The sequence below is a fragment of the Microtus oregoni genome, unplaced genomic scaffold (assembly GCF_018167655.1).
Source record: "Microtus oregoni isolate MIOR12 unplaced genomic scaffold, Mior012 000040F_ref0000088, whole genome shotgun sequence".
NCBI classification, from domain to species: Eukaryota; Metazoa; Chordata; class Mammalia; order Rodentia; family Cricetidae; genus Microtus; species Microtus oregoni.
In genome coordinates this window covers 2,068,316-2,092,944 of record NW_024543207.1, presented here as the reverse complement: position 1 = coordinate 2,092,944, position 24,629 = coordinate 2,068,316, and the positions used below count along the sequence as shown (strand labels likewise).

General features: G+C 41.4%; 1 protein-coding gene across 4 annotated transcripts in view; it reads left to right on the top strand.

The window, feature by feature from the left end:
- Positions 1-18,907, top strand: part of Cdh6 (cadherin 6) — a 135,299-nt gene extending 116,392 nt beyond the window's left edge. For 3 of the 4 annotated variants that reach the window (XM_041632103.1, XM_041632102.1, XM_041632104.1), the window contains 5 exons: positions 2,445-2,581; positions 5,163-5,284; positions 6,339-6,456; positions 6,583-6,834; positions 13,023-18,907. In XM_041632103.1, the coding sequence (XP_041488037.1) occupies positions 2,445-2,581; positions 5,163-5,284; positions 6,339-6,456; positions 6,583-6,834; positions 13,023-13,513 (1,120 nt within the window). In that variant the 3' untranslated portion in view covers positions 13,514-18,907. Of the gene's footprint in view, positions 1-2,444; positions 2,582-5,162; positions 5,285-6,338; positions 6,457-6,582; positions 6,945-13,022 lie in introns of all 4 variants that reach the window. The other variant, XM_041632105.1, reaches the window with a different exon arrangement.
- The last annotated feature ends 5,722 nt before the right edge of the window (positions 18,908-24,629 follow it).

Genomic DNA, 24,629 nt, shown 5'->3' with positions numbered 1-24,629 from the left:
AAAGACAGGCTCCTGGATTCCTCTTAAATATCTCACCACGACTTCCTTTCTGAGAAGTAGCAATTTGTTACCAATACTTATCATTCATTTTCTAAAATGAGGGAAGGTGATCAAATCAGTGCAGTGTTCTGCCTGAAGTTTTTCAGGTTCATGGCAGAAACATCAAAACCAACAGACAGCTTTTCAGATATGTTTGAGCCCTTCAGAAGATGAAAAGTCTATGTTAAATACATTGAAACCAAAGTTAAGACGAAATGACAGGATGGCCATTGTGAACGTCATTAATTTCTTCTGAAAGAAGTTTGAGTAGCAAGCGATAAACAGATGCCTGTGTCATTCAGACAACTGCTAAGTGACAAATATCAATGCAAAAATATGTTGTTTGTTGTATCTGGTTACTTACGTATTGTAAATACAAACAATTCATTAAAATAGGCTTTTGAGCATTGTACATTATTGCAAACTACTTATATCTCTTTTTAGAGCATTTGTAACTTTAAATAGATCAGCTAGTTGGATAATTTACTTCAGTTGTGTTTCTACCAAGCCAACTTTTAAGCCAATATTTTTAAGCCCCCTTCGATGACTTAAGTTTTGAAAATGAGGTGGAAATGGAAAACTGTTTTTCATAACAAGCCTTAACATATCAAATCTCTTCAAAAATCTTCTCTTGATGCCCCTTCATTCATAAGCACACATACATACTTATTCCCTTAACACAGCCATTCCCAAAAACCAGTTGCAAAATTAAATAAATTCAAAAATAGGTTAAAAGCTAGTAACAAATTTATTTTTGAAGAATACCATTTCTCCCAATTTCCTAATCTGTCGTGAGGGTTATGATTGAAGGTCCTGTCTATCTTTGGTTTCTAAAATAGCATTCTGGACCCTCTGAATTTCTAAAAACCCTCCGTAAATATATTTCATCCCTTACTCTGCCCCAGGATCATCATGCTTGTCCTTGTCACTCTGGGACACTCAAGTGGCACTGTCCTCAGCACCTCCTTCCTCCACTGAATGTCCTTTTCTACAGTTGCTCCAGGCTGTCTCTCTGGTTCTCTGTCTCAAGTTTTAGCCTATACCTTTCCACCGGATGTTTCTCGGGTCATCCATCTCTGTGGGTCAAAACCAGGGCCTCAAATCTTCCTCAAGTCTTGTTTCGCGGTTCTTCCAACATCCTGTGACTGTAGTGTACGACTATTCTCCTCAATTCAACTAGTCATCTTTGTTCAACGTGATTTAGATTATGACACTGCCCTGCCCTGTGTGGAGCCCATGGATAGATTTACACAGCACTTAGAATAGACCCCCAGTTTTTCACGGTAGCCAACCCATCTTTCTCCTTAGATTGCATTCCAATCTAATCCTTTGTTTCTGAAAACAGAAATATTCTTAAAATAAAATGGGTAACAGAAAAGTAATCAGTTCCTTATATAAGCACATACATTAACATTCTGAAGATCTCAAAAGACTTATTCTAAAAAGAGAGTGTGTGGAAACAGATGCAGAGACCCACAGCCAAACAATAGGCCAAGCTCGAGGAACCCTGCTGAAGAGAGAGGGAGGAAAGATATTGGAAGAGCCAAAGGGGTCAAGGACATCACAAGAAAATCACAGCATCAACTAATCTGGGCTCACAGGAGCTCATAGAGACTGAACCAAGAACCAGGGAGCTCCCATGGGACTGACCTAGCCCTCTGTGTGTCTCTGATGATTGTGCAGTGTCATCTTCTTGCAGAACTCCTAACAGTGGGATCAGGGGATGTCTCTGACTCTTTTGTTGACTTTCAGGACCCTATTCCTGATACCGCTCGGTGGCCTTTCCCATTCCTAACACAAGGGGAGGTGCTTAGTCTTACTGCAACTTGATACATCCTGTTTTGTTGGTATCCATGGGAGGCCTACCCTTTTCTGAATAAAAATGACAGGAAGAGAATGGGGTGGGGGTAGGCAGAGGGGAGGAAAGAAGGGGGACTGGGAGGAGAAGAGGGAGGGATATCTATGATCAAGATGTAAAATAAATAAATATTTTTTTAGAAAATGGGATATATGCTGGGGAAATGGTGCACGGGATGGCCTGTGAAAGGTGGGACTGCAGTGGGCCTCCTATACACTGCGCAGACACACATACACAGTGAAGTCCTAGAAATAGTTACTGTATTCACTTGCTCTAAATTACATATTAAAATAAACTCGGTCTAATTGCACACAAAAAAAGAAATTAATAGTGAACTCTAAAACCATATCACTTGCCTAGTGAGTGTACTACTCAGCCTGAGTGTGAATATATAATTTATCAAAATATTTTCCTGGTTGTTACAGGTGATGCTTTAAAACACTATAAGTAGAAGGGATTAACAGATGAGCTGTCCTTTGGGTAGTTTTATGATGTATAAAGGGAAAATCCAGGAAAGTCTTTCTAAACCCTGCTTCTGTGTTTTCAGGTATTCTGTGGATAGACATACCGATATGGACAGGATATTCAACATTGATTCTGGAAACGGTTCGATCTTTACATCGAAACTTCTCGACCGGGAAACACTGCTGTGGCACAACATCACAGTGATAGCAACAGAGATTAGTAAGTTCAACCTTACTCAGCTGTCCCCACTGATGGAAGGAGCCCCAGTGAGGGCTTGGTCAAGCAAGGCCAGAGCTGTTGCCCTCATATTGATGACCCTGTTCTACACGCGTTGAGGGAAAGAGCGCTGGGGGAGAGATCTGCCACAATGTTTCTTCTAAATGTATGTTGGTTCATCTTAACTGGAGAAAAAACTGTGAAAGTTCCGCAATTTGGAAATAATAAATAAGAACACATCTCTCAGGGCTGGGGAGATAACCCAGAAGGAAAAGAGCATGCTAGGCAAGCGTAGGACTGGAGTTTTGATCCCCAAGGTCCCCATATAAGCTGCCTGTAATCCCAGCATTTAGGAGGCAGAGATGGGACCTTTAGGGCAAGTAGGCTATATAGACAGTAAGAACCTGCCTCCATCAGTAAGGTGGTTGTGATGTAGAAAGACACCCAACACAAATTTTGGGCACACACACACACGGAGTTTTTTTTTTTTTTTTAAAAAAGAATATATCTTTCAAGTGAAATAGAATAGGCACATAGTAAATATGACTTCCCATAGGTTATGTAAGTTATAAGTTTTAGAAAATCACAAAACAGCTGGGGAAGAAATGGACTCTCACACAGGAAACAAGGGAATAAGTAGGGTCATATATGTTCAAAATGTAGGCATTGGGTACATTTAGTCTTATCAAAGTCCAGAAAAAGAAAGTGACTAAACGAGAACAACCTACTGAGAATCCTAAGAAAGGTAAATGGAGTTGTGTTTCAATCAGCAAGTGGTTGGTTACTCCACAACATTGGTGCCATTGGTTTCAATTTTTTCCTCTTTTTTTATTGATTTTTTTGAGATGACTAAATATACCTATGAGCCTGCTGAGTAGACTCATAATCTGTCTGTGAAACTGAGTGGAGTTAATTACCTACTGGAATAGTCATTTTAAACATGGAGAAAGCAGTCACACACAATGGATGACAACCTGGCTTCTCTTTTCACTCAGTTGTTTGGTTTAAGGGAAAGAAGAGCATGAAGTCGGGTGGTAGGGAAGAAAATCTGGCAGGAGTTTGGGAACAGAACAGAATATGATAAAAACACACTATAAATAATAAAATATTTTTTAAAAAAATATAAGCATTGGTCAACACCTCTTAGACATTCATTCTAACCTTCTGTAGAATTTCTATTTCAAAATCTTTACCAAATTGAGAGCTACAAAGTAACACTTTCCTATAGTTTGTCAAATTGAGCACTATAAAGCACCAAATAATCAATAAAATCCTTAGAATGAGTTTTATGTCACTCCCCATAAAATGCAAAGAAAAATAAGGCCAAAAAACTTTTCCAATGAAATTGCTTTATTAAATAGAAATTAAACTGAACTTTAAGCAGCATTATACAGGAGAACATAAAAAAGGACAAATAGGCTTCTGAAGTATAGTTCTTTTCAGTTTTGATTTTTAATTTCTGAAGTTCTAAACACTTTTATCTCCGTTGGATATTTGCTGTGAAACACTCCATATCAAATGGTTTATTACAGTTCTGTTTTGACACCATACCTCATGAGATGTGACATCACTGAAGGAGAGTGGGTGGAATAGCAACCCACCAGTGTGGGCAAAGGAAGGTTCTGGCATTGAAAGTGATCAGGATATCTCACTGGACATTCGTTACATAGGAATTTAGTTTTCAGAATTTGTGCCAAGGAACTGGTGTGGATACTAACATCAGTGAACTCTAAAAGCACTAAAATTACAAAATGATTTTCCCCTGAAAAAGATCATTTTTCAAAATATCACAAAATTTAGCTCTTTTACTAAAGTAGTCATTTATGCATTATTTTAGGTTTACACCTAAAACTTTCTGGTTTTAGAATTTAATGTTTCTCTAATATATTTGAAAATATGGGTGATTGAGACATACCACAATTTATGTGCAGCCACTTTCACTTTGGGAGAACGGCGTGAGGAAAATAGACGCTAGAGATCTTAAGAATCCTATTGTCAGAGCTTGTTAACCACCTGCAACAGCTCAGAATCTGAGAGCTTCTATAAAGGCCTCGCTCTCACTCCGAAGCCTTTCTACTTGCTCTTTCATTTCCCTAGGAATCCAGAAATGTTTGCATGGCTTCACTCCTTCTTCTCAGCCGCATCTGACCAAAGGCGCCTCTGAGAAGGTGCCTGGTTATCCCAGTCAACAGAACAGCCCCATCTCTCTCCATCCTTCCCCTCTGCTTAATTTTGCCATCTGGTGCATTGTATGTTCATGTGCTTCACGCATTTATCTCCACATTAAAATAAATACCTAAAATTCACTATCTTTATTACGCTCCTTGTCTGTCAGAGCCTGTATTAGGCGTCAGATTCCAGTAAGGCTGTATTTCATGAGCGTTCAAATAGACATACAGGTTATGTGGATGAGAGAAAGGAAAACATGAGCTACCAGCTCCTGACCCTGGTACCTGAACTCTCTGCTCCTCCTACCAGGGGATTAGGGCAAACAAATGAGACTGAAAGAGTGAGTGGTTCTTGTCCAGGGGAAATGGTGATCAGCGTATATGATGCCTATCTCTTTCTTTATGCTATGTATCAGATAATCCAAAGCAAAGCAGCCGCGTGCCTCTGTACATTAAAGTTCTTGACGTCAATGACAACGCCCCGGAATTTGCTGAGTTCTATGAGGCCTTTGTCTGTGAAAAGGCAAAGGCAGATCAGGTGGGTTGTATTTTTAAAAGCGCCTTCTGATTGAAAGTCAGATTAATTTAGATCTAATAATTGAGACGATACACACAGCGGAGGGCTTGTCTTGAATTATCTATGAAGTGGATGCCAAGGAGATTAATACCATAAATAATAACCAAGACGAATGTTTAACTTGCATAAGAGAACAAATAGTTTTTAAGAACTGGAAGTTCATCAGTCTCCAAGACTGATGTGGCTTCCAAATCAGTTTTAAGTTTTCATTAAAATAGATTAGTCACAGCGTTGCTGGGATAAAAATCTTTATTGGTGAACAGATAGCTTAATTTGCATATGTACTTGAAAATAATAACTAGAACCTATTGTCCCATTGCCAATAACTCACGATTTTACTTATTTCCATTGTCCATCTGCAAAGCAGTACAAATTCATGAATGTGTTACTGTTTCACCTATTGGCCACCCACCCGAAACAGGTCTGTGCAGAGGTCTCTGCAGCCTGTGCCAGAAATGACGCTATGCTTTGTCAACACAGAAGTGCATTATGGATACATAGGGGAAGGTGGGACATAGAAGTTACTGCATTTTTTTACACTAATTTTCTTTCTTAGCTGTCTTCCCAGTTTGCTAACCTGTGAACATAAGATAGTGTTTTAACACAGGCTGGCCAGAGTACTTCCATTTTCTTAAGTGGCAATGCTATCGATGATCATTGAGACATTTTAGAGTTTTGGCTTACTCTTCTGCGATGCTTCTCAACCAGGGTGACCTTGCCCCCTAGGAGTACCTGGCATATTGTCACAACTTAGGAGGGGCCTTCTAGTATATAGTGGCATGAGGTCAAGGCGAATACCACATAGTTTTCAGAGCAGATCCAGCAGCAAAGAAGTAACCCTGGCGCCATGGGTTTCTAACACATTAGATCTTTGGATGGAATGCACTGATTGCTTTTCAAGAGCTATCATTTTAATTACGTTATGAACTATAAAATTAAGCAAGTTCTTGGAAAACTGTAAGAAACACTTTAGGGTCCCGAAACCTTCTGGACAAGCTTACGGTTTCTCTTTCAGCTGATTCAGACCCTGCATGCTGTTGACAAGGATGACCCTTACAGTGGACACCAGTTCTCATTCTCCTTGGCTCCTGAAGCAGTCAGTGGCTCCAACTTTACCGTACAGGACAACAAAGGTAAGTGAGCTTCTGGCCTTCCCTTTCTCCATACCCCTGTGGGACTGGATCTCAGTTTCCATCCATACCTATTCAATGCCTGATGTAGTAGCCACATACATTCACCGTTTTTCTTTCTGCTTCCAGACAACACGGCAGGAATCCTAACTCGGAAAAATGGCTATAACAGACACGAGATGAGCACCTATCTCCTGCCTGTGGTCATTTCAGACAACGACTACCCAGTCCAAAGCAGCACTGGGACAGTGACTGTCCGGGTCTGTGCATGTGACCACCATGGGAACATGCAGTCCTGCCATGCCGAGGCCCTCATCCACCCCACAGGGCTGAGCACAGGGGCTCTGGTGGCCATCCTCCTGTGCATCCTGATCCTACTAGGTAAACTGCTCCTCCCCGCATCCTCTCTCCCCTTGGTGAGGGGCACACACTGTTACTGTGACACTCTAGATTTTTCCGCCTCCCCCATTAAGACATACAGCCTGATCTAGGTGAGTAGAGCTATATGCTGAGAATCTGTGTTGTTCAAACATGAACTCGTTTTTGCTTTGGAGAATGAACAGATGTACTATGTGCCCATGTCTTTGCTTGCCCAGGGTACCATTTTGCCAAAAGAATATATTGTCTATCATACTGAACTGCATCTCAGGGGGTATTAGGAAGCAGCACATATACACGCCCTGCTTGTTCTGTGTGTTGTCTGATGATTAACTTTTGAAGAGTACAAGTCATGCATCGTGGCGCATCTGATGAAGACCCCTTTTACATTTGAGATCAACAGAAAACTGCAAAAGGAAGATCGTGACTTTTCCTCTCCTACCCAGGGGAAAAAAAATAAAAGGGTGGCAATCTCTTTAATGCAACAAACTTATCTTGAGCTACACAATGGAGTAACTACCCGCTTAGAGCTGCTCTTGGTTTACCACATACACATGTCTACTAATTTTCAAACTGTTAATAAATAACTCCTGACATCAGGAAGCGAATTCTGGGTCCCCAAAGAACGAATGTGATGAAAGGGAAACACAAGATCTGTGATGGCCTGGATTCGGTATCTTCCCCTCAACTGCTCACATGTTGGAGTTATTGTCCTTGGGTGGTGGTGCAACTGGAAGGGAACTGGATCAGGAATTGCTAACTTCACCAAATAATTGGAGCACTGATACGTTCACAGTTGAATGGGCTGCTAGAATCTGGGGCCAGTGGAAGGACTTATGTCACCTAGCACACAGTTGAAGGAGATATCTTGTCCCCGGACCCTTCCTCTCATTCTGTTTCTTGCCCACCTTGTTCCACCACACGTTCCTGCCAACATGACACTTTGTCTCATCCCAGTCCTTAAAGCCATAGATACAAGAGACCATGGACTGAATCCTCTGAATCCATAAGCCAAGATACATCCCCTAGTCAGTTGTTTCTCCCAGGAGTTTCCTCAAAGAGACAGAAACCAACATAAGGTCTAGCAATGATATAAATGATATATTTTTTTGTTCCGATCAACTAATTGAGCCAAAAACCTGAGATTGAAAGTTTAACAAGCCTTTAACTGTTGCTCAAGTAAAAATTCAAGTATCAGCCTAAGTAACTCTTCCACAAGTGAAAACACGGGACTGGAGAGATGGCTCAGCACTGGCTGCTCTGCCAGGACCCAAGCAGTATTCCAGGTTCTCACAACCATCTCAAAGTCCATTCCCAAGGGATCCAACACCCTCTTCCGGTTTCCAAGGGCACCAGGCACACACATGGTACACAAACTACAAGGCGACAAAGCACCCATGGACATAAGATAAACAAAATAAACTTTTTAAAAATAAAAACAAGATTCACATTTACAATCTTGCCTATACAATTAGAAAAAAATCAAAGTTCAACACATTCCTGTAATCACAGAACTTGAAAGGTGGGAAAATCAAAATTAGAAATTCAAGGTCATCTTTAGCTACACTGTAAGTTTCGGCCAGTTCGAGGTATACAAGACCCTCTCTAAAAAGCAAACACGAAAGCAGTAACCTCGACTGCACAGGAGGAAAACCTCTTCTAATAAAGAAGCCTGAACAAGAACAGAGAAGCCTAAAAAAGGGACCTGCATTTCTACAAGAAAGACCTTTCACGTTACTCATCAACGTTGTCAATCACAAGAGAAGACGGGAAACCCAACTTCAGAACCATGATCTTCTTCAAGATTTGAACAAAGTGTTTTGAGATCGAGAGGCATACAGCAATGACAGTGTACAAAGACATATCAGCATCCCTAATGCTGCGAGTCTGTAAAACCTGGAGGACTGGATCGTTGTTCTTGATCTAAAAAGAGTAACCGGACAACCTGGGGCGGGGGAGCCATGCCTGTGGAAGGGCCTGGAGGGGCGGGGAAGCCATGCCTGTGGAAGGAGAGGCAGCTCTCCTTTTGCTATTCCTTCTCCTTCCTCTCACTAGTCATCTGTCCTGCTCTTTTACATTTTTAATTGGTTTTAAGGTTATCATACAAAGCAATGTATTTCATCATAATCCCTCCACACATTTGTGTCCTCACTCTTGGTTCTGACTCCCTTCCCTGCTTCCGTACCCTTGCCCCAGTTGGTCCCCTTCTGCTTTCCTTCAGTATATTCAATTACCCACCTCCTCCCCTCTCATTAGACCCTTTTTTTGAAACCTACACTCCTAAACACACACACACACACACACACACACACACACACACATATATATATACACACATGTATATGTGAGCACATATAACGTTAATTCAGATTCTTTATGTGGAAGAAAATATAGGATTCATTCTGAGTTTGACTTCTTTCACATAACATAATGATTTCCAGTTCCATCAATTTCCCCGCAAATGTCATGATTCCATTTTTGTTTGTGGCTGCATAAAATCCCATTGTGTATATGGATCACGTTTTCTTTATTCATCTGTTTAGACATCTAGGCTGGCTCCATTTCCTGGAAATTGTGTAGAGAGCAAGTATCTCTGTGGCATGTTGACTTAGGGACCTTCAGGCGTCCATCCATTTTCTCTTCTCTCCTTTCTTCCTTCTAACTAACTCATTTTCTTTTCCTCTTTCATTTTTTTCACCAATAAATTCATTGTCTCTTCATTATTCTTAATTGGCTCCAGTACCTCCCACACCTTGTCTGGTGTTTTGGGAGTTCTGTACATAATTTTTTAAAGGATTTTTAGAAAAGGAGTTTTAGCTTAACTAGGTTCACACCACAGACTAGACGCTGTGTGAGGTGCATCACAAATGTTTCCCTGGCTCCTCAGAACTACCTGGGGTGGATTTACCTGCATCTTCGATAGGAAAGCTGAGGCAGGAGGGTGTGAAGTAAGGTGTGTGGCCAAGTCACACGCGGAACAGGCAGCAGAGCTCAGTCCTAGGCCCAGGTCTTTCTTTCCAGGCTGGTGCAGGGATCCCATCCTGATCCCTAGTTTCCCTGTGAGCTTTGAGATGCAGTGCATTCCAGGCTGTAAGAGAGAAAACTTAAAATGGGACCACTGGAGAGCTTAGAGGCACACCTGAGAGGTTGAAAGAGGAAGAAAGCCACACTGATACCTGAGGAAATCTGGTACAAAAGTAAGACTGGCCTACAGGTGTGGTTTGGGAGCAGGGCACTTGCCCACCCTATAGCAGTCCCTAGGTGAATCCAAAGGCATCTAATAAAACAGTAAAAACATTCAAAGAAAAGTTTGAGGGTGTGTAGGGGAGGAGTTGGAAGAGAGGGGATTTGGATGGAGTGGATCTAACACATTATATGCATGTACAAATATTAAATGAAATAGTTTAGGCATCCCAACAGTAGCTACATCTAATCTATATAGCAATTTAGAGTTTGGCAAAATTTTCACATTTAACTCGTTCCTCATGACAGCACCTGGCAGTGTGTTATTGCTTCCCTTTTGCAGAGGTCAAACTGTTACATCTGCTAGTTCTCTAATGGGATTAGAGCATGAATTCGACCTTCTTCCCTCTCCCACCCCCAAAATCTTGCTGCTGTCCTCTGGCCCCAGGAGGATGAGGAAGAAGAGACTATTCCTCACAGATACATGGAACTGTTTTAAATGCTTCTGCCCCAGTCCAGTCCTCATTTATAAAAGTCAGCTTTCATCAAGATCTCCCATCAAGACATCAGATTACACGGGCCTGATAAAAGGCATAGGTAGTCTCGGCTGTAGAATTAAACCGTGGCTGAGTACTGAGTACCTATGACTGTAGGCTATACCCTCTCCCTTCTCACTTGTAAGAGGCTATAACTTCAGGTGAATGCAGGACTGAAATACAAAAACCTGAGCACTTAAATCTGGAGAATTAGGAAGTGACAAATGCCTGCTGTCTGACCATTAATGACTGAAAACTCATGTGCACTAAAGTTGAATTCCTTAAGGGCAGATGGCCAGGGGATATCCTCCAATCCCCAATGTCGCCCTTCCTTACATTCCTGTTTTGCAAATCCATTGCCGCTTCACACTGGAAAGCAGGGTAAAAGGAGATTATCCCTAAACTCTGAAGGTCTCCATCCCCAACCCACCAAGGTAGAAGCGAAAGCTTACCAAAGCCACCAAGGTACCTGGAGACATAACTCTTCCCTGCCCCTCTCCTCGGTTCCTTCTGGCCCAGCTTCTGAGTCTCTCGCCTGTCCCTCATATACTACAGGCAAAGACCTCCCTAGGGGCTTTTCTTGTTGTATCTCCCCTCTGTCAGAGAGCACCTTGGAGAATCCCCACTCCCACCCCATCTTTCTTGAAATGATACAGAAAGGGACAGCCCATGAAACCAACAGAGAGAACCCTCCCCATCTTCCTTGGCCTCCTTCTCTGCCTTTTCTGGTTTTGCATTGCACTGAACGCCCTCTAATAACTTCCTGACTTGTTATATATGTTGTTTATTTTCTGTCTCCATCCCACAGTCCCCACACATCTGACCAGGCTCTGAGGCAGGCTTTTGATGCACATGTTATACGGGTAGTACCTAGAACTGTACCTGACACAGAGCAGGCACCAAACAGTTATTTATGGGAAGAATGGATGGATGCCCTGGGTGGATGAGACAATGGAGGCATCGGGACACTCTCTGACAAGAACAGAGAGTGTGGACAGTTACACAGCCACAAGCCTGAGATGGCAAAGTTGAATTTTCCTTAGGAAAGGGACAGTCACCCCAATATGCTTCCAGCATGGCAGGTAAGAGCACAACTTCTTTAGTCTGATGGAGCTGGATTTGAATGCCTGCTGCATATGACATCTCCAGGCTTAACTTCTTCTCTGGTAAACTGGATTTTACACTACAATTCCTACTTCGTAGGACGATTATGGTGATTAAGTGGGATTGAGTGTGAGATGCACTTAGCACGGTAATTGGTACATAGAAATCTTCCTCCCGGATGCCAAGTAGCAATACTATTAATGTCTAAAAAGATGATATATAGATCTCTGAGTGTGCAAATCTATTCATTAGGAGGAAGATGCTCTTGCCTCTTCAATCTCGTTGCAAGAATTCCGTTTTCATGGCATACAAAAACTGGACCGTGTAACGGGTGACGTGGTAGAGGCATTGCTAGTGCTTCCCGTAGTAAATATCCCTGGACAAACAAGGACTGGTAATGCATTGCCTGTGCTGGGAGGCCGCTTCCTCTGTAAGCTGTTACTATGTTCTTATTGTCCAGCCATCTACCCATTTGCAGGTAGATATGTCTCTCTGCAGGCAGCCACCTTTGTTCTACCAACCAGCTGTGAAGAGAGAGCAGAAGCCATTTAAACGCGGTTCTTGTTTTGCCTCTAATTTGAGCTAGAAGAAGAAAAAGAATAATATATCTGTGAAACAGACATTCTGGTTAACAAACTTGTGGGACATATGTCTTTGATAGTGAAATCGCATATAAATATGTTTGTCTAACTCAAACACAAATCACAGGGAAAGTGTATTACTATCTGCCCTGTTTAACTGGTTGAGCTTGGGAACCGGAGTAGCTTTTGGAATCTGGATCTCTTGGGAGTTTTATCTGTACTAATATTTCTTTGTATGTGGAAAGGTATGCAAACATTCACATCTCTGCTTGGGATTTTAAACTAATTTTGCACTTTTCTCAGGTGGGGGGAAGAGGAAGGCATAGCGCAATAGTTATTTTAAATGTGGAGTTATGCAAAGCCTTCAACACTTCCCAAAGGTGCCAGCCTTTTCTTTATAGCCAGTTTTGGAGCATTTTAGGTGCTTGGCATAATTTGCACTTTTACCGCGGTACTTTCTCTGTGCTTCAAAAAAATTATTATTGTTATTATTACTTTTCCTACCTTAAAATTACTTTGCCTTTTCAAAGGGGGAAAAAAAGAAGAAAAGACTGTCAAAATAGGATGGCATTTTATCTTCTGCTTAAAATATAGCCTTCTTTAAAACACGCCATTCTGGGGTCCTTGTCTGATCATGGATAAAGACAAATGGATCCTTAACGCCAAAAGTTGAGCCTGTGTTTTCAAGAGAAGTTTTAAAGCGGCAGGTTGGAGCAAGGGTTCTTTCCCGTGTTAATTGGATGGCAAATTAACTTTCCTTCCCTTCTGTTTTGCTTTCTGCTTCCAGTGACCGTGGTGCTGTTCGCAGCTCTGAGGCGGCAGCGGAAGAAAGAGCCTTTGATCATTTCCAAAGAGGACATCAGAGATAACATTGTCAGTTACAACGACGAAGGTGGCGGAGAGGAGGACACCCAGGCCTTTGATATCGGAACCCTGAGGAACCCCGAAGCCATGGAGGACAGCAAATCGCGCAGGGACATTGTGCCGGAAGCTCTTTTTCTACCCAGACGGACTCCAACAGCTCGCGACAACACTGACGTCAGAGATTTTATTAACCAAAGGTTAAAGGAAAATGACACAGACCCCACAGCCCCACCCTACGACTCCTTGGCCACCTATGCCTACGAAGGCACCGGCTCGGTGGCCGACTCGCTGAGCTCGCTCGAGTCAGTGACCACAGATGGAGACCAAGATTATGACTATTTGAGTGACTGGGGTCCTCGGTTCAAAAAGCTAGCGGATATGTACGGAGGGATGGACAGTGACAAAGACTCCTAATCTGTTGCCTTTTTCATTTTCCTATTATGACACTGGAACATGTGAAGTGGCTCTTTCTTTCTATTTATCCGCTATCCCGTGAAAGGGTTCCCTTTGTACCCGTTCCGAACGTCAATGGCTGCAGTCTGTGCGGATCCAATGTTAGAGACTTTTTTTCTAGTACACTTTTATGAGCTTCCAAGAGGCAAATTTTTATTTTTTAGTTCATGCAGTTAGCCAAGTGACCCAGCAGGCCCGCGGGGGAGGAGACGAGGGAACAGCGTCTTTTCCCTTGTTCTCTTAGGGCAGGCTGGCCACACATTCCTTACTGCTGGCCTGGACGCTACTTTTGTTCACAGTCTCGGGCCAGCTGAATGCTCCAAGCGTACATCTCACCTGCTTAATGGGGAAGGGATCAGACTTTACTGATAAAAATATAGTTTAATGTAAAACAAAAAACACAAAAGGAGGGAACAATTGGGAAACTGTCCTTGGTCAATCAACTCTCGAGGAGATCCCCAGCTAAGGCAGGGTTGGTAAGGGTGTATTGTGTCAAGGAATGTGAGGTGTCATCGGGGCATCCTGTCTGCGCTGGCAGAGGTGTTTCTGACACCAACTCCTCATAGCATCAAATCCTTCTATATGTTAAGGTGATTTAGAATCAAATCAAATGGTGATATTCAAAGACAGTAACAAAGAGCAAGGCTGTGTTCCTTGACACTCATCACCTGTCGCGTGTGAAATACATGTAAGGTCACCATTGTGCCAAACAAAGGGAACAAGAGAAATAGCTTTAAAACGTTAACAGAGGAAATATTTAGCAAATTTTAAAGTATTGTGCCACCAACGGTGTCACAGATCCCTTAATTCTTTCAGCTATCAGCGAACTGATGAGACATAGGTCTAATCACCCGGAAGTTCTCGCGAGACTTTCCTGAGGCAGACGGTAACATTTTTGTCTGTAGTTGTTATCACTATTATCCTACTATACCTGAGAGTAGCCATGTGGAATACAATAATTCATAGTCTTCAAATACTTCTTATATAATTAACTCGACTTAGTAAGGTTAGATTAAATATCCTACCCTAGAGTTCACGGGGACGGTTAGACCCAGTCACATCTGAACCTAATCCCTGCCCTTGCCTTCGGAGACATCCATGTACTTACACTGCAACAAGAGGGTAAATGGTTGGCACCGAGATGTCGCTGAGAACCTGCATGCCATGTTTCTGAAATGCCCACAAGAGAAGAGCCTGGATTGCCTTCAGCAAAAAAAAAAAAAAAAAAAAAAAAATTTAAGACTCTTGGGAAACTGACAGCCAATTTCCAAAAGTAGTCTTGTTTCCCCGCTGTTCCTAAGTTGGCTTCTGTGGCAAAGCCGCCATCTTTGTCTTTGAACTGATGATAAAGCAATGGTCTCAAGTAAGACAGGAAAGTAATATAAAATCCATCCAATCTATTATTTCTCTAATTATGCAATTAGACTCTCTTAGTCAGTTATTATCCAGGGGACCCAACTTAACCAAGCTCATCCTTCTGGCAGGTTCAATTCATTTATTTCATACGGATGGTCTAATGACTCTTCATTAGGGTCTCACATTGTGCGGTCATCAGAAATGTCCAAAGTACTGTAATGAAACATCCTCATTTGAAGACTTTTCTTAAAAGGCTCTGTATATACATATATAATATATACTTAAGAATGTCCTGACTTCTCTTATTAGTCATAGGGATTTATTTTCTGTTCACGTTAATTTTATAGAGTTAATCTTAGCATCCTTTCCATTTGAGGGTAATGTTTTATCAACACATTTTCTATTTAGAAACACACTGTTGTTTAGTTGGCTTTTAAATAGTTTTTACCTAGGAAGTAAAGATGGCACCTGTAAGATGGGAGAAATGTGGAATTTGGATTATGGTTTAAAAAAAAATTACAACTATATTGCCCTTTGTATTTCCTGAATGGTTTCCTGTTTGTGATGAAATGCCCTGAAGAGTCACAAGTACTTCATGCTTGGGCTATTTCCATCTTTGAGGGTTTTCTTTTCCTTATTTTTCATATGTACCTTGATATGCACACACACACACACACACACACACAGAGGAATACAAACAAATGCTGCCAGATGACTCACTGAAATGGGTCATTATGCGTTATATTCACAGGTAAGTATTTGAAAAAGAGAGCTCCTGGATCTAGCATGAGAATAGCACCTTGCACAATTGATTGTAAAATCGGAGTACTCTATCTTGTATCATCCATCATGTGACAAACTGAACCAAGAAACAGTTCTTGAAAAGAAAGGTATCATCAAAAGTTGCCCTTTTGAGCTTTTGGTGTGAAATCTGGTGTGAAATTTCTAAGAGTTGACAATAGCAATTTCCAATGTTTTGGGAAAAAAGTTGACCTCTCCCTCTGAGTGCAAGTAAGTACTGAAAGGAAGTCAGGCTATTTGAGATGTCATTAGCCAAAGCCTTTTGATCGCACGCTGAAAATCACACATTGTACCGAGAGTCGATGAGTATGACTTGATATTGAAATAACTGTTTAATGTCTTATCAAGAAGACTGTTGATGAAGCCAATCTACCAAAAGAAAAAGGCTTATTCAAGGCCTATAGGTGTTAACTCCAGATGCTTTCCCCAAAGAATTATCTAACAAAAAATGAGAAGCCCAACCATCTCTCTCTCTGTAATTTTTCTTCCCACCAAAATTCCAGGTCAAAAACATCCCCATGGACAGATTTCTTTCTGTGATAAATCCTAAGTCAACATGAAATTTTGTTCTGGAGAGGAAAAGTAGTTCTCCTATTAATTGTGTCTTGGTCTTGGACCCAGGCAATGAAGCTGGCACAGGAGTAGGAGGGGTCCAACTCTAACATTTTCTTTGTTGAACGCAAGCAGATCAGTTGGCATTAAGGGCTGTTCCACGAGCTCTGAATCCTTTTTTATTTTAACCTCTTTTCAACAGAAAGTTTCTTCAAACTTTTTCCGGTGTTTCCTAGAATAAGCTGGGACTTTAAAGAACATTAGGCCATTGTGAGTGAGGTTGAAACTCCCTCAGTTTCCATCCGCTTTCTTCAGGAACTCTGAAAACATTGGTCCTCAAATAAGTAAAGAAATCAAATGGGAAAGAGGCAAGGACAGTCTCCTAAGACCTTAAGAGAGGAAATCTGGGTGCTGTAAACACAGCTTCCCTGGTTTTACATTCTGGAGCTTCGACTGGAGAATCACTCTATTTTCAGATGGAACAAAGCTGGTGATTTCATTTTAATTCAGGATAAAAATATGTGGCTTAGTTCTCATTTCCACTTCTCAGCGTGTTATACAAGAACTGACTCTGGAGCTTAGAAGCATCCAAGTTTTTGAGAAGTCAAAATAAGTTCCTAATGTTTCCTTTATATAATCTGTATACTGTGTGTTCCCGAACAGTGTTCTACATAGAAGGCTTTATCTTGAAGCAGGTATTTTCTGAGGAGAATGATGTATAAAATATCAACAGGGAATTCTTAGATTCTGCAGCCCTGAGCACGTTAGAAACATACAATGAGAAAGAAAAAAATAGAGTTGATTCCTGGGTGCAAGCTAAATATTTGAATGGGGTGCTTGTCCTTATCAAACCAATCTCTTGTCTCCAGGAATATAGCCACCAAATGAATTCTCTCTGTCCCCAGTTACTAGGTTTGAAACAGCATAGTTACTTTGGAAGAACACACTGAAAAGTCAAAATCTCTGCCATTTGGAGGGACATGTTCTAATTTTAAAAATCATTTTAGTGTTATTTTAACCTAGATGAAACCATTTTTGAATTGTCATATTGTAGAGGTAGGCTCAAGGTACAGGCAGGTCACTGTATTTCAATTAACAATTCTTTATCAGATAAGAGGAGAGAGAGCAATACTTGGTGTGTGAGTCTTCAGGAAGATGGGCTGTGTCCTAAGCTCGGAGAAGCATGTTTCTTTTCCACAGAATGGAAATGCACGGTGATCTCACCAGAGTTCAGAGACTATCGTGATTGCAGCATCTTAAATCTTCCTTTGTTGTCTTCGTGGAACCATTCTCAAAAGAGATAATTCTCTGCTAAAAATACCAGACCCCGGCTATATTCAATGCAAAGAGCAAGGCCCTCTGAGAAAGTAAATACATTGGCTCACACACTTGCCTAAAGTTAGCAAAGAAATAGCTCATTCTTAAAGCCAGGAGTTTATGGTCTCTGCAGCATCGATTTAATTTAAGCGTTGCCGAAGACAATCTTTAATCTCCCCGTTTTGCAATACGTTATTTATGATGCATTCTCATTTTTTAATTTGGGGGGAATGTTAGCCTGACAGAGCCAGCAGACAAAAGCGTTAAAGGACGTCAAATGGAAACAAAGGCTATTACCTGCCATATTTCATATGGGACCGGGCACTTAGCTGAGGAGACACCAGGTTATTAGATTAATTTCAAAAGACCTTGTACGAGTTGCTTAATACCATTGGGGAGGGGGCCATGAACCACAAACCCAAATTTCCTTTCAAATGAGGCTATTTGACAAATGAGGCATGGACTCGGTGTTGTAAGAGAAAGCGTCCCGCTGCAGTGAGAGCTTCGTCCTTCTTGTGAGGCTATGCTATTTATGTAAATATATCTGAGGCACCTTCTGTAACCTTTTAGTTTTCTATGATCTATTAGTTTAGTGTTTATTAAAAAAAGAAAAAAATCATATGTAGGATCACGCAGCACTCCCGGGGAATGCTTGTGTAGCAAATGTCTCATAGATCTGCTCAGAAGAACACAGGAACACTGCAAGCCCACTGTGCTGTTCTGTTTGCGATTATTTTCACTGCCTTGAAAGGAGGCTACATCCGAATAGGCCTTGTAATAAATGCTCTGTGCGTCTTGGGTAATACCAAACTAAGGCAGTTTGGCATTCTCCTACTGTGACTTGTGATTCCTAAAACCAAGAAAATAAAGGCTTCTGGTACCAACTGTACTTAATTAAAAAATAATTCAAGTACAAATTGAAGCTTATGCCACGCTCAAAGACTGCCTGGAGCCCTCTGTCTGTTTGCCTCTTCAGCAAGAGGAGAGGGTGGATGGAGACAATTGGGTTGAATTCCGTCAATGCATCTAGCTAGGCAGACCTTCGTAACCTCACCCTATACACGGCAGTTTTCTGTGTTAGAGGAGTGGGGTGCAAACAGTGACCCTTGAGCGCAGTGTGGCTGGGCCTTGTGTTGTAGTCAAACAACAGATAACACGCTCCTTGACATGGCTCCATTTATTTGGTTTTCTTTTCTTAGTCTAATAAATTTGAAAAGAATGCAACTTGAAAAAGTGATTTCTCACAAAGAGTAAATATGCCTTTTGCAAATCAATTTTTGTAACGTTATTTATATGATATTACTTAATAAACTGTTTTTTTCTAACTTGCTTTTTTTCCCCCAATTCTCTCAACTGTTGTTTGTAATTAGGGAGGTTTTTGCTTATTTTGGTTTTTTTTTAACATATTTGATAGACTTTGACTTTCTGAATCCAGTATTTCAACTTCTCGAATAGCTAACTAAAGCAAATTTGTTATGCAGTAAGGAGCTTGTAAAGCATCATTTCTCCCAGGCGGCAGTCTGGAGCACCGGTGCGGCATCCCCCTGCCGGGACACCAAGAATCCTGCTGTTATTTATAGGGTTGCTGTACTGAGAAGAAGGGTGCTTGTCCCCACAGTAATTGCTTCAGATAAAAAAAAAATTGTGACAGTTCTATATTTGTGTCCCTTGCAAATCTTCATCCTTTATCTTACTCCTTTGGAAACAATGGTCTGTGGATCTATCACTTAAAAAAGAAAAAAAGAAAAAGTGAGAGCCAGATTGGGGTAAAAATGAAAATAAAATCCAGCGTCCTGATCTGAAATGACGTGCTTTCCGGCCATTTGGAGCTGCAGTGCTCCACATCTTATTCCTTCTTAGACTGCCTCCTATTTCCACAGACGCTGTTTGAGAATTATTTTAACTGGTAGAACTCATAGCAGTGCCAAGGAGAAGTTCGTTTGTTTGTCCCTGTGAGGGACGCAGAATGTGCTGTGGAATGGTCAACAGTCAGCCAGAGTCGGGTGTTGTCCCTCCTCTCAGGAAGAGATGTGTATACATTACTTTTCTGTTTTTGTGATGAGACTCCATGACCAAAGGCAACTTAGGGAAGAAAGAGTTTCTTTTGGATTACAGTTCCGGAAGGAGAGCCATAGTGGTAGGGGAGGAACGACAGCGGGAGGCCAGAGCAAAAAGCCAACATGTGAACCTCTTCAGCTAGAAGAGAGGTGGGGCTACAAAGCCTCAAAGGCTTTGCCCCCAAAGCTATCCTTCAGCAAGGTTCTACCTCTAAAGACTCTGCAACCTCCCCAAACGGGGTCACCCAGCTAGGGAACAAGCGTTCAAATATGTAACCCTATTGTAGACATCTTTCATTCAAATCACTACAAGAGATAAGAAATCAAACAGATTAAAAAGGGAAAGAAAAAAGGAAAGGATGCTTAAACATTATAATTGGTCTCAGCTGAGGTCCCTAAAGAGGACTAGGCTCAGAAAACTCAAACGGTATCAAAAGGGATGGATGCAATAGAAACTTACTATTGTTGTTTTGTTTTTCCTTGTGTTTGTTATTTTACCAGTTGGATTGAAGATAATGTATTCAAAAACAGAAGCCCAGGAAAGGAAATGAGGCTGTCAGGAATACACTTTTTGAAGGCTAGGAATGTTGCACACTGTGCTCCAGAGCAACGTCTCTTCCTGCTTCGTACCCTCGCCTCACCCCCACCTCTGTACCACCCTCGGAACCGTGGCACCCCTAAGCATAGGTAGAGCCAACAAAGACTGAAGGATGCTGGCCAGCTTCCCTAACCCAATATGGTAACAGTGGCAGGGTGCACAAGGCAGCCTCTTCAAGAAACAGTGCATGAACCCAGGCAGACATTTAAGTAAATGAGCCCTTTCTACTCATCATAATAAACCACTCTCCATTATGTTTTTCTTTATGATTAGGGGGAAACAACCCTGTTTGTCACAACCAAAACAGTCTAGTCTCGATAGTATTGATTTCTCACTCTTGAGGCATGAGAGCATCTGGGACCTTTCTCCCTCTTCTCCAGATGCCCTGGGGAGCACACTTCCTCCAAGATACCCCTGCCAGTCATCCCCAAACTATGTGGGAAGAGGTTAGGATACAGATACTAGCACATACGTAGCTACTGAGCACTAAGAATCTTTGCCATCTATAACTTCAATTCCAGTTGGCCTCGCACTGTCTTTCCCAAAGCCTCCCCCCAGTTTCAACCACTATAACAAACTGCATTCCATAATCATAAAGATATCATCTAAAGAGAAAGTCAGAAATCATTTACAAGTTCAATCTTTGTTTCAGGTGAAAAACCATTTTAACAGGGTTTTTGTCTACCATCTCTGACTCCAATTCCATGGCATGTAAAGCTAATCAATTGCCATATTATTGATTTCCTAAGACCATGGACTCCCACATAAGAATACCCTAAGAAGGCATCACCAACAGAGTAATGTTGGCCAATGTACTATCCCAAACCAAAGAGATAAAGTTCCTTAATTAAGGCGGTAATCTCTTTCACACTAAATTTGGTGGAATCCTCACTTTGGACGTTTGGGAAGAGCCTTCTGTTCTTGGGGTTTTCAAAATTTGCAATGGGTTAAGAAGCTAAAAGACTTAGCCTGCTGTGACAATTAATTCTCATCTCCTTTCTTAAATTGGAATCAGCAAGCCTTGTTCACACAGCTCAGATATTAAGTGCTAGACTTGGATGTTCATTCTGCAGTAGTTGTGTGTGCACCGACTCTTCAGGCACAGATCAATGTGACAAGACACAGCACTAGACTAAATAGACACATACCCTTCATCAAGGGCTATGTGACTTACTGTCCCGTTATTAATAATAGTTTGCCCCACTAAACAGTTTATATGGAATGACATCATGATTCTTCACAGTGCTTCTCTAGGTTTCATATTCCTGAATTCAATACTTTTTCCAAATATGCTATGAATAGATATGGCTCTTTAAAAGAAGTAGATTGTCTCCTACTTCTCCCTGCAATATACTTATTCCTTTTTTTAAATGTCTCCCTTGACATATTAGATCATCTTTATTGCTTCCTAAGCCATTTAATCTCAAAAACCTAACTTTTAAAGGCGAACATGTCTTGTTTGCACATTGGTAAAAAGGTGTCTTCATACAGTCAGTCAAGGGTAGGTTTATTAAAGCTTTTAACTTTGCTTAGCTGCCTGATAATGCCTTACTTTTATATAGCACTTTAGAAGTAACTGTCATATATATTACCTAATAAAAAATCTGTACATTAGACTATATCATTCCTATTTCATGAACAAAGTACGTAAGGCCGTTTGCCTGTAGGTCCTCTTCACAGAATTCTAATTAAACTCGCTTTTTTTAATGCAGACTTTGCAATCCTGCGACTAAACCCTACATTCTTTCCATCGTATGCATGCCCATTTGAGCGAATATTTATTGGAGGGAAAAAAGGAAATTTTCTCTTTATTCAAATTCTAATGATAATGGCTGAGGCCCCAAAGTCATTACTCTCCATGAGATCAGTCCAAAGGCTCTGTAGGGAGAAAGAAAGCCTGGAAAGAAAATTTCTGCCTATTAACCCCAATTACCCAAGTAATTCTTACTACAAAATTGGAACAGTGTTATTAAGAGAAAAATATCCCCAAGAAATATCAAATTCCACCAGATCTGCAAAAGTTCTAATTGTTTACATAAGCGTCATCTTGACAACAGTGATATTTTCATTATGAATTGTACTGGACCCCCTGTCAAGCAGCGATGCCCTGTGAGAGGAAAGGGGAGGAATCAGCACTTTCTGTCTCTCTTAAGCCATTTGGATGCTGTGAAGAAGGTAGAAGGTGTCAGAGTCAGAAACTTGAATACCGCACAAAGACCTGTCTGTCAATGGCTTAGAGCCCAGCCCATTGCACTGTTAAGAAGTCCAGGTAACCTTTATCTGGTGGCATCTAGTGGAACAAAGTTAGGTCACAGGAAAAATGCCCTTGAAGGAGATATTGTAAACCAGGACCCATCATCTCCCTCTTTTCTTCTTGCCTACCAGGAGATGAGTAGGCCTCCTTCACAACAAACCCCCTACCTACTATGATATACCAAGCTATCAAGGGCCCAAAGCAAAAGGGCCAAGTGATATGAGCTAAAACATTTTAAAAATAAATGAAAAAATAATCATTTCCCTTAAGTTGATGATCTCAGTATCGCATGACCTTTTCTGGAGAGACGTGAACAAATTATCTATTAAGTTAGACAGTCCACTGATCTACTCAAGCCTAGCTGGTGAACTAATGAGATGAAATTCCTTCTATATAAGGAGAGACTCTCCTGCCCTCTCAGCAAACATTAAGCACTCATTCGTCTTGGGGAAGAAGTCTCAGGATCTTACAGTACCTCCTAAGCTTCCCCAATTTCCTTGAAAAAGTATAAATAGTTCCAATCTTGTAAGAGTCTCCTGATGCACATACCTACTCTGATTTTAAAGATTTCAAGATAGAAATAGCCGTGGTATGCTCAGAGGCAGAGATCTGAAATATACAGGTATTTTGCGATAGTGATAGACATTGAATAACGCAGATACAAAGGAAGAAGGGACATTAGCTAGCCATTAACTCCTTCTAATGGGCCTCGGCCCAATAGTGTGGCTTCTGAGATATCCCTAGAAAACCCAATTGATCCACCAGGCAGGTACAGCTCTGACAAGTTATCAGCTATAAATCTTTGAGTTTAAATTAAAGGAAATATTTTTTTTACTATTTTTCTTTAGCTGGATTTAATTTTCCATTTCCAATCCTACTTCCTGTGAGCAGTAGAAACTTGACTGAAGCTCTCTACTGATGCTACAGCAAAATCCTTAGAGGCTGAGACAACGCCAGCGGTTGGGTGAGACATCACCAAAGTTTAAAGTTAATCGTCTGAGAAAGGAGGAGGAGCAGATGGATCCCGAGTGATCGGGGTAGTTTCATGTCACCTTGACATATACTAAAGTCATCTGAGAGGAGGGAGCATCAGTTAGGAAAATGCCTCCATGTTACACAACTACACCCACATACTGAAGGCCTAGGTCAGTCCCATGCAGGCTCCCTAGCTGTCTGTCCAGAGTTTGTGCGCTCTGTTTGTGGGGCCCCAAGCACTGGGAGCAGGACCTGTCCCTGGCACATGAAGGGGCTTTTTGGAACCCATTTCCCACGCTGGGATGCCTCACCCAGTCTTGATGCAGGGGGAGGAGTTTGGTCCTGCCTCAACTTTGTTGACTCCCCTGGGAGGCCTTCCCCTTTCCAAGGAGAGGATGATGGGGGTGGGAGTAGACAGTAGGTGGGGGGGAAGGAATGGGATGAGAGGAGAGAGGGGAAATTATGGCTGGTATGTAAAATAAATGAAAAAAATTAAGGGAACAAAAGAAAGATAATGCCTCTGTGAGATCTGACTGTAAGCAAACCTGTAGGGCATTTTCTCAATTAATCATTGATGAGGGAGGGCCCAGCCCATTGTCGGTGGTGCCGGGCCCAGCCCATTGTCGGTGGTGCCGTCCCTGGACTGGTAGCCCTGGGTTCTAAAAGAATGGAGGTTGAGCAAGTCATGGGGAGCAAGCAGCCAGTAAGCAGCACTTCTCCATGGCCTCTGCATCAGTTCCTACCTCCTGGTTCCTGCCCTGTGTGAGTTCATGTCCCGACTTCCCCACTTCTCCTCCCCCGCGATGAACAGTTTCCAACCTAATGCTAATTTACCCTAGAGTTTTGTAATTGTGACTGACTTGGGCATTGCAGAAAAGCATCCACTTGTGATACCTAAAAAAATTAAGTAATATATTAAAAATTGACCTGTTCATCAATGATTTCTGAATGCCTCTTCTGTGATGAATATTTTACTGCCTAGTTTATGTGTTAGGTATAATATTTTTCTTTATTATAAATCAAAGTATTTTCTGACTTATTACTATATTATATAAAAATTCTGAGGTGTCATAAAACCAAAATTGAATATATACTTAACAAATATTTTATATTAAAATAATAAATATGTTCAATACAGATTGCTTGGCTCAGTTTAAATCCACCAAA